Below are 10,791 nucleotides of genomic sequence, written 5' to 3'. Positions count from 1 at the left end.
ATACTGGACACGGCGGCGAGACACATCCAGTCCTTTCATCCCTCGCATTCGGCCCCGATATTCTCCGGTCCGGCGGAAACTTTCCGAAGGATACGTAATAATCCACATCCCGCACACAATTCCGCGTTCTCGCACTCCGAAAAGGCTCCAACCCCCTTAACCCCCTCCCACCCACCGCATGAGATGGAAAAAGCGATGAAAGGGGGTGGAGGGAGAGGCAGAGAGCGGAGGGACTTGGCGCGCTCGCGCTACTGTATTAGATTTGCTTTCTAGGACACTTTAATCAGAATGTACCTATGTAAATTTTTGAATACACATCCCTCGTCTCCCGCGATGTTTGTATAGGTCAGGCGAAGGTATTTTCCTGCCGAGAGAGGAGCGGAGGACCTACGTTGCGCGCGACCGCCGACGCCGCCGTCGTCGACGTCGCCATCGCGTCCCGTGAATTAAAGAATTTGCAATTCTGAATTTCAGGTGATCGCATACATACGCCGTCCAGCTTTATCCCGCCGCCGCCGCCGTCGACGACGACGACGACGACTCGCCTTCCGTTCGCGGCGAGCATCGACCGCGACCCAGCCGCGACGTATTCTTTTGATGCAAAACGCCGTGTGGATACACGAGATGTTTATATTATATTACAAGTTTCAGTTTGTGTTACTTTCCGCAGAGTATCCGAAATTAGTCGTACCTTTGTTGGGCACCCTTTATGGATTTTTTTCGCCGGAATCTTTGCCGCTGTGTACATGCTTCCGGTTACACGAGGACTTCCTTTTGCGTAACGTACGTAACTGATGTACGTGGTAATATAGTAGTTACCACGGCTTGGCGATCGCGAGATTCGCAATTCATTATTTTTATATTTGTGCACATATCATCGCATGTACTATGTGGATTCGTCTCTCAAAGGAATTCGCGAGTAATAAAATTCCTCGTGAATGAAACGGCGGTTACTACAAATACGGAATTTATGCCTTTTTAAACTAACGTATTATATAAAGATACGGTCGCGAATTAAAAAAACTATTACTTAAATAAAATTAATATGTTTGTTAATAGAAAGAATTTTTCGTTGATATTTTTATGATATTGTAATGAAAATATTATTGATTTTTAAAAATGATAGATTCAGTTAGAGTAAGCTTGTCCACGAATTCACCTCACGGTCTTTTACATGAAATATTTGTGCCGAATAAGGACCCATCTTGTTTATTATTTTTTAAACATTTCAAATATTAAATATAATTTTAAAATTTTACTTTCAATATTTAAAACTATATTTAAAAAAATCAATTCTATTAAATAAAGGCTTTTAAATAATTTTTCTTTTAGAATTTTTATTAAATAGAGTTTTCAAAAAGTGTATTAAATAAATCTTACTTAGCCCAAATATCTTACAATCGTTTATGTCATCATACTTTATTTTAATAATAACGTAACATTAAATAAAAGATAAAAATCTTCGCTTTTTTCGCAGAATCATGTCAATTACTAATAAATATTACGACAAAACGTATATTGTTAGAAAGGTGACTTAAAAAATGATCAATAATAAAAAAAATTGTTGTCATTTAACTTATTTACTGCTATTTTGTATAAACAAATATAAATTTTAAAAAAATGAATATTTTACGGTTATAATGTATAAATTTAAGAAAACAACAAAAATGGTACATACTAAAAAACATTGGAAATTTTCCAAATTTATTACAAATGTTTTTTATGGCATCTGTCATTTACCATTCTAGCATTCCTGTTTCTTTCTCGTATGAACGTTGTGATTATAAAAAATAGTTCTCTTTTCAGATTCATTTTCACCGATACAGGATAGCTATAAATAACACAAATGGAACTTTCTTTTGGTTATAGACGGCTCTTTACAGTTCACTTTTACAATATATAATACTTGTTGACACAATATAATAAAAAGCAACTCCAAAAAGGACCAAGATTTTCGCAAATGGCGCAATAAATATGATATTATACAATGATCTATTCTTTCTCTCTCTCTCTCTCTCTCTCTCTCTCTCTCTCTCTCTCTCTCTCTCTCTCTTATATTTCTCCTTCTTTCTACTTAGCAAAAGAAGAAAGTATTTTACTCGTGTGTGAAAGTTCGGACAAGCTTGACTTTAGAACATAAAACATTAAACGTGGCAAATATGGTTCTACAATATTCTCACATTCGCAAAATAATTACCCACAGACTTGTTACGTTCTCGAATAAAATTCAAATAAATTCCTTCAAGCTTTATGTAAGAAATTAGCAAACTGTCCCCATAAATATTCAAAAGATCGCTTTGAATCGCCTCGCGTACGTTACTCGAGTATACAACGTACGCGCTTGAGGAGGACGGACGTCAATGCGGTGTGCCGACTGGTTAGGCACGAATTTCAAGATGAATTCCGGCGGACAATTACGACATTTTAATTGCACAATACCCGGGCATAGGGAACGAGAGAGCGGGCTACGAGAGGCGAGCGAAAAGAGAGCGCTCGCGAGAGGGTGGCGAGGCGGAGACGGCGAGAAAGAGGAGAAAGACGGACAGAGGATGCGCCGTGTGTGGAGCGACGGGGGTTGGCCGGGGGATGGACGGGCACAAGAAATGACCGACCAAGCGCACACGCGTATAATTATAATAACATTACTTGACAGAGATGGCGGCGAGAGGCGAGCCCGGTCGGCCAGGCTCCGCCGAGCATTGAAATATTATACCTACCAAAGAGAAAATAATTAAAATTCAACCCTTGCGCTCGCTCGCATGCGAGTACGCGCCCGCATTCGTGTGAGCGCCGCGTACACACACACACACACACGCAAGCATACACACACACACACACACACACACACACACACGTGGACACGCCAATCCGTGCGCGCCTTCTACGTGGGGTAAACCGACCTCCATCCCTCCCCCTCCTCCTTTCCACCCCCACCCCCTCCCCTCCTCCGACGCCGCTGCCTCCCTTACTCGTTCTCCAAGGATGGGGTTTCCCATATTTTTTCCAGCGCCCTAGGTAACAGGTATTCCGGAAACGTTTGTTCGTTACGTACGTGCTTCTGAGCGCCGTTGTAGTAAGTAGAAAAAACCCCCGACGTGTACCTTTCAAGTTGGATTATCGGGCCGGATGAATGCGCGCATTCACGATCGCGCGGCTTGACTCTGACAGCATTATTGTTGCGAAACATATCCGGTGTCCGCGTGTCGATGCTCTTCCGCGGTAATTGCCCGCGTTACGCGTTTCGTCGGTTTCGGTAATTAAATCGGTTTCCCGTGTACGAACTCGCGAAAGTAAAAGCCAATCAATTCCAGATAAAGCGGTAACATTGTTTGACTTGAAAAAAGAATTCAGGATTAAACGTAATTTTATACGCTCGAAATGAAATGAGATGCGAGACACATTTTTGCCATCGTCCGCGAACGAAACTTCTCTCCTCTTTGCGCTTCTCCTGAGACAATGGAAACTGCTTGACCTAACAATGGGCCGGGGGTCGATCGGGTGCAGTTATACAGATCGATCTCGCCGTAACCGCCGAGAAATAAAGGCTCGGTCCCGCGAGAAGGCGAGATGGACACGGCCGTTTTAATTGATATTTTAATGGACTCCGCGAAAAAAGGTCCTTGAAAATCGGCCCCCGAGGCCGCGTGACAGGATCGCAAGACAAAGGAATTAATGGAAGCCGCAGAGATCCTTCTACTTTAGCACGTCCGCAGCAGGAGAGGACCTCCCTCCCCCCCCGCCCCTGCCCCTTCCCGTTTTCACGGCTATCAATAGCGTCGCCGAGAATTCGGGCCTCTCCCCCCTCTTCCCCTCCCGTCAAACGCCGTCGGTTATAATTTATTCAAATTAGCCCGGGGATTATTCATGAAAAAGTTACGACGCGGGGGAGGCGAGTCGACGTTCGAACGGCGGACTCGCTCGATAATATCGCTTTATCTCTTTCCTCTACGAGATTAATATAGGTTTATTATACGACGCGGTTTCCTTGTTTTGTGCCATCCCGCGTGATTACTCGTAGATCAACGTGAAGGTAAAAAGCTATCTACCTAGTCGCGCGATACTCCCCGGGTACTCGCGTTATCCCCCTCGATAATACAAATCGTTCGCCGTATAACGAAGCTTAACTTCCATTAACTCGATTATACCGTGTAATTGCGCGATTAACGAATTGCGGCGTAGGATTTTTGAAATGTAGATTTGCCCTTTTAAAGCGCTATAGCGCTTGTACGAAGAGCGACGTGTGTCGCCGATCAACGAACCACCCGACGAACAACGATCCGTCCGTTTTGTTTCGCGCGCGAGCATCAGCGGGCATTCTGCCTTATTCTCGGGTAATAATTATTTGCCCTCTTTAAAAGTGCAAAAACAAGAGGCACGCGAGCGCGGGCGAAGAGCACTCGTTGACACGAGGGCGTGCGCAAGGCCGAATCACAGCGGCTCGTAACGGGTCGTACATTATGATTTAATGCTAACACTGTGGTAATGTCGTCAGAGAGACTCCTGCGTATAAATAATTCGCGTGTCCGGGCGCCCAACCCCGAGGACCACGGAGGTCCAGGGTGGACGAGGGTGCAGAAAGAGCAAGCGGAGACGGAGGGAAGGAGCCGCGGGGGGAGCGGCGAGTTTTTAATGCGGCATCTCTAGGGGCAACGAGGATTACCAAGGTTAAAAAGGAAGTTTTTAATAATTTTTCATTTTCTCTATATTTATTATCGCACGTTTCCTAACCGGGAGTGGGAAATAGGGGAGGGTAGGGAGTTTTGTTTTGTCGGAGACAATGGAGGGTCGGTAACGCCGGACCGTCTACCGTCGTGGGGGGGACGATAGGGGGTGGCGAGGTAAGGGATGGGATTTCACGATTGTCAGTTGTCGTTGTGAAATTTTAATTCGACCTCTCCCGCTTTCCTTTTTTATAGCCGCTCTTTTCCCCTTCCTCCCTCTCTCATTCTCTCTTTCTCTCTCCCGCGTTCTCTTCCGATCTTAGCGTAAAAGCCATCGCGATCCCTCCATCCTAATCCACAACGCCAAGTCATTTTTACAACGGCACGCCGGATGCTCGCGGAGATGTAGTGCCTTTCACGCGCACCGCTTCTCGTTCATTTGCCCAGCACGGTGTTGTTCGAAGTTTCGCGTTGTGAAATCTCGCGCGCTCGTTTTTCACCACTTCTGTTTACACCGTGTTCTTCTTCGTCACTTCTCTCACCGCATGGATACTTAAATTCCTCGACGGCATGCATATCGAGCAGGCTTTTACACGAGAGGAGAAAATTGGATAATGTTTGTGCGCTTCAAGATATCTGCGCTCGCTAACAATGTCAAACGATAAAAAGTAACAATTAATTTTCGAGCGACGGACTCGCGTAGGAAATAATCGCGTTTGCCAATCAACTTGATCGAGGAGGACGGAAAAACGCTTGACACGCGAGAGAAATTCCGTAAGAGAACGTGGCGTAATGGCCAAATCACACTAGCGACTGCTGATCGATTGAATTGCGATTGTGATTGGCGGTTACTCGTCGACTATTCAGAGTAAAGCAGTCACCAATTGAGATTTAAATGACAGATAACCGTCGTTTAAAAAATGTTCTATTTTTTTAATTGTTAATTGTAGCCAAAAAGTGTTGCGATCTAATCACGTGTTACGCTGTCAAATTTTGCTGTTGACAATGACTGCGTTTCAAAATTTACTGCAAGTTACTGCAAATTTGTAGTTTATAATAAATACGCTGTTAAAAATCGGCAGCAGAATTTAATGAAATATAATAGAAGCAAATTTGAAGCAGATACATACATTTAATCTACATTTAACGTTGTCAAAAATGCACTAAAAGTGCACTAATTTCTTGCATAAGATTTTCTCTTATTGATACATTAAATTTAATGTGTAACTTAAAAATACATTAAATTTCATAACATTTTTAACAGTGTAGGTTTTCTGAGAGAATAATAGAACGCACATATAATCTGATGATTTTTTTATATTCCAAAAGCATCCCATACAGCACAAAACATTTTAGCAATATTGCAGCAACATTGCAACGTAATAGCAATATTGTTGAAAAAATTGATGCAACATTGCTAGAACATTCTGTACTGTGTGGGATAATAAATTTCGCAATCTTTGTTTGCTAATATCGATTAACGTTGCTTGATTTTTTGCTGAATCTTTCATTCCCGATACAAGATGTATGAGATTACAATTATTAATCACAATTGTAAGTGTGATTAGATAATTATGAATCGCTAATCGCCAATCCAATCGGCAATCGCTAGTGTGATTTGGTCTTAAGCCCTAATCACGATTGCCGATTGAATTGCGATTACGATTAACGATTGGCGATTACTTTTCAACCAATTAGAACAAAGCAGTCGCCGATTGAGACCAGTGATTGCCGTTTGGAAAATGCTCTATTTCATAATCGTTAATCGCCAATCGTAATCGCAATCCAATTGGCAATCGTTAGTGTGATTAGGGCTTTAAGGGGATGCAGGACGCCAGAAATTCGTCTGTGCTAATTTGTCTCGAAGATCGTGGAATTGAAGCTGGCGCGGAGTCTCTTCTATTGGCTCGGAACATTCCACCATGCGCTTTTCTCGCCCTCCCCTCCTCCTTCCTCCATTCACCCTTCGCGATACGGAGCGTCCTATCGCATTTTCTGCGAGCATCGTTCCGAATTACGGACGTCGGAAACCTTAGCGACATAAAAGAAGAGAGAGAGGAAGATATGAGTTAGACAACAATTGAAGGCCACGAAACAATATTCTGTAAGTTAAATTAGATTTTCAACTATGATTATTAGCGCATGTTACTGATTTACTTGGTTTCTGTTTACATTTTAAAGTGTTATACCTCCTTTACTTCTCTAATTGTCTGCTAATGTATACACGCAAGTCAACAGAGTTTCAAGAAAGGTGAAAGAAGATTAAAGCAGCAATTGCGATGCGTTAAAAGCGATAGGAATCTATTAAGCGTGAGGATTAATAAAATGCGGAGCCTCCAGTTACTTGTTAATTACGTCCAAACCACGACGAAATGTATAGCCGCCCGTATTGAATGTAAAGAGCAGAAAAATTATGTTTACACGGGAAAATCCGCCACGGATCATTTTCCATCCGCGAGCGAGATACGCGAGCTTCATTTCGCTTTCGCTTCAGACCTTCCATCTCTTTATCTTGAAATCCAGTGAGATATACTACCGGTGTATTAATCAGGAACGCAGGGCAACCTGCTTTATGAGTCTTGAAGTATCGCGCGGAGCGGGGAGAGAGAGAGAAGGAGGGAGGGCGAGTGGAGGCGCAGGGCGAAGACATCAATGTCAATAATAATTCATTGATTACTTAATTCATAGTTGCCATGACGACCGTCTCTCGCTTTTCCCTCGCCTCTGAGCTACTCTGTTTTTCTCGCTTCGACGAAGGAGAGTACACACTCCTTAAACTCGTCTCACACGGTTTCAAACGCCATCTTTTATTTCCTCCAGTGGCCCGGATAACTGGCTAATTGAATTGTGCGCCTCCCAATTTTACGCAATCACAGTTTTCGCGTCTCGCGATCGCCATCGTCAAAATTTGATTGACGTTCTCGGCATATTTTCGGAAGCATCGCGGATTCCGTTGTGAGCGTCGCATTAGCCTTGCTTACGGGTTCGCAAGCAGGCAAGGAGAAACACGAAATGAATATTCAGAAGTTATTAGTCTGTAGTGAAATGTGACGGGGCTCACCCTTCTCGAAAACCACCCTGGCCTCCGCCACCGTCGCCCACTCCTCCCCCTCCTCCTATCCTCTGCCCTCTCGTTCCACCCCTCAGACCACTATAGATTTTGCGATACATCCTGCGGAAATACTCGCGAGCAAGCGAGCGAGCAAGACACCCCGATCTGCTACTACCGGTCGAAGAAGGGGTTGAAGCCTCGATGAAACGGGGCAGGGATGAAATCGTGAAAGATGAGGAGGCTGCGGGAGGTGGATGCGAATAGACCGCGATCGGCGGGGCGTGAGGGTGATGGGCGAAAGGGGCTTTATGCATAAGCTAAGAAGCACCCATTGACGGGTGAGGAGAGTGTGTGTCTGTATGCATACTTCGACTGTAGCAACGCACTTGATAAACAAGACTTTGGTAACGCTAACGTGACGTAACCCCAGCACGTATCCGGAAGTCACCAAGTATAATCGCTTGGGGTAGAAGTGCGCCCTGGTTAAAGCTATCCGGAAGCATTTTAGCAAATGACACGTTACGGAAACCTTGACCGCGTACCTTTGATCAACTTTGACGTTTTTTTATTGTACAATTTTGTAGTGTCTAAAAATACAAAACTGTTCTGAAATATTGTTTCTAGTATTGTCATATATTTTTTGTAGTATACTCCTTTTAACAGTAGAAAAATTTGAATGTTGATCAAAAATTGAATTGAGTATTAAATATTAATCAATTTAAATATTTATTTTAGACCTCCGAAATATCTCTGACCAATATATTTAAAAAGTGGATCTAAAGGAAAGTTAAAATATGTTCATATTTTCATATTTGTATTTTTGAAGTTTCGTTACATTATATAAAGCTTTATATAAAGAATATGAAAATTAATAAAAATAGAAGATTATAAATCGTAAGTAAAAAAAAACTAATTAATAATAAACCTTATTTAGTCATAAGTAGATCTTTATGCTGATATTTTTTGTGTGATTCTATATATCTTTTCAAGTTCATTAAACTGCGCATCGAATATATTTTCCGGCCTTGAAACAGTTATAAATTAAACAAAGATAGTAATATCACGACATAAAAATTAAGTAATAACCTTATATTGTTTTAAAAATTTTCTATGAAGCAAAATAATCGCCATTATTTCAAATATATTCTTTCATTTGAAAATAAAGTTTAAAATTTTGTTAACAATAAATGTTAAATAATAATAATAATTTTTTAAAAATAAAAACAGTAGTATTCAAACTAAACATTTTATATTCGTACCGAATATTCGGTATTCGGTTAAGTATTGAATATACTCGTTGCATCTCTAATCTGTAATCAAAAAATTAATTACGTGCAACGTCCAAATAGTAATCAAATAATTCATCAAATCGAATAATGGACGACGCCGATTGCGGCAGGAGACTTGGCTACTTTAATCCCCCCCCCCTCCCCTCTTCCCCCTCAAGTCGTCTTGCAATCGGCAAGGAAACAAATGTCGAGAGACAGACGCCGGTTTACGTTAGTCGCTCCATCTCCTCGTGAAGTACCGCGCGCGCCGTCCGCAATGGAAATACGATCCACGAAACATATAATACCAATGTGTCTCGACAGTATTTGTCGAGGAAGCGCGCACGGATAGAGATCTCCGACAATCGTGTAAACGCCTTTACGAACGGCACCGCCTTGAAAGCGCGTGTCGTGGCGCAGGCGATATTCAAATGGCATCAATTTCTGGGAAATTGCTCCCTATATCTACCCGCAACCTGGATGCAGCCCCCCCCTTCCCCAACCTCCCGCGCGAAGGGGGAGCAGACCGTATTGGCAGATAGCTACAGCATCGTTTTACAACCCCTTATCTGGATAAGTTACGGGCATCCTATTCGGCGATTCTCTCCCGTCCGAAACTTACGTTGTCGAGGGTGTCATCGATTTCCATGGAAATCCCCGGTGCGTGTAACTCCTGCGCTGCGCCAGATTGCCGCGCTGCCTTATCGCGTGAGACAGCTCTAAATCTGAAGCAAAAAAAAGCATGTCAGTCGATCGAAAGTGGTGCCATCTCCGATTATATATCAAAGATAAGTTGAAGATACAGTTGGACACGTCTTTTTCTCCAATACTATCAGAGTTCTATTTGTAATATAATTTATGCTGTCCCGACAATTGTTTCTGCGAATGTGCAGACGTGCACTTGTATTATATATATTTCTTTAGACGAGAAAAATCAATTCACTTTTCGAATCTAGCGCGACCTAATATCCAATGAGTCGAAGAGTCAGTCGCAGGCAGCGGTAACAATCTCGGAGGAGCCCGTTCCTTCCTTCGTCTACTTTGCCGCAGGAGAAAACACCCGCGGGGCTCGGCAACTTTTTTTCATCAGCATTTTACGGTTATACCGGCGCATTAATAATGCACATGCTTAATATAAAGAGAGGCCCGCGAGTCTCCGTCTAATAAACTGGAAGAATGCTTTATAACCGTCCGCGGTTTTGGGCCAAGAGAGAGGGGGTAGGCGAGGTGGCGAAGGGTGCGCTCGAAGGCAAACTGAAGGGGGTGGCTTTCTTCTTTATGCCCGCCAAACGGCCAATCTCTCCTTCGCGCGTCGACGGAAAGTGGCCTAACTTTCCGCCACTACGAAGAGACAACGAACTCGTCACACGATATATCCCCTGGAAGCGTGACTCGTTAAAGGATCTCTGCCATTCTTTCGTCAATCCCCGTATATATGTACACCCTTCTCGTTTCTACCGTGAAAAATTTATTTAGTCGAAAATTTGTCAACGTCAGTCGACACGTGAGTCGAACGGGACGTGACTTAACAGGTCTTGTAATTTAAACTTTGATTAACTTTCTACGAATTTCGTAACAATGTATGTAGCGTGTGTAATTCATATCGAATAGGGACGTTTATCTACTGTCTATGAAAGAATACGCCATGTATAATACGATGAGAAGCTAGTTGAGTGATACCCGTGGCGCGACCGTAAATCATCTTTAGCGTAAAAATTTTCATATCCATCTTATCCTTGAGTGCCAAATGAATTTTTCGTTCTCCCGGAGCTGATTTCCGAGTTGCGAGCGAGAGGAGGCGCTTTAGATA

General features: G+C 42.9%; 1 protein-coding gene across 1 annotated transcript; it reads right to left on the bottom strand.

The window, feature by feature from the left end:
* Positions 1-2,503: 2,503 nt before the first annotated feature.
* Positions 2,504-3,187, bottom strand: LOC120358476. The gene is made up of 2 exons (XM_039452863.1): positions 3,102-3,187; positions 2,504-3,058 (listed from the first exon to the last, which is right to left on the bottom strand). Exons 1-2 carry the CDS (start codon positions 3,185-3,187, stop codon positions 2,632-2,634), a joined length of 513 nt encoding a protein of 170 aa, XP_039308797.1. The 3' UTR covers positions 2,504-2,631.
* Between the last annotated feature and the right edge of the window lie 7,604 nt (positions 3,188-10,791).

This window comes from Solenopsis invicta, chromosome 8 (genome assembly GCF_016802725.1).
Source record: "Solenopsis invicta isolate M01_SB chromosome 8, UNIL_Sinv_3.0, whole genome shotgun sequence".
NCBI classification, from domain to species: Eukaryota; Metazoa; Arthropoda; class Insecta; order Hymenoptera; family Formicidae; genus Solenopsis; species Solenopsis invicta.
Note: the sequence above shows the minus strand (reverse complement) of the source record. Positions and strands in the feature narration are given on the sequence as shown.

What these genes read in the sequence shown, in the direction of transcription:
- LOC120358476 (XM_039452863.1), bottom strand. Translation starts at nt 3,187, where the DNA reads ATGTTTCGCAACAATAATGCTGTCAGAGTCAAGCCGCGCGATCGTGAA. An exon ending in CCGATAATCCAACTTGAAAG is followed by an intron (nt 3,059 to 3,101) that starts GTACACGTCGGG and finishes AACGGCGCTCAG; the next exon opens with AAGCACGTACGTAACGAACA.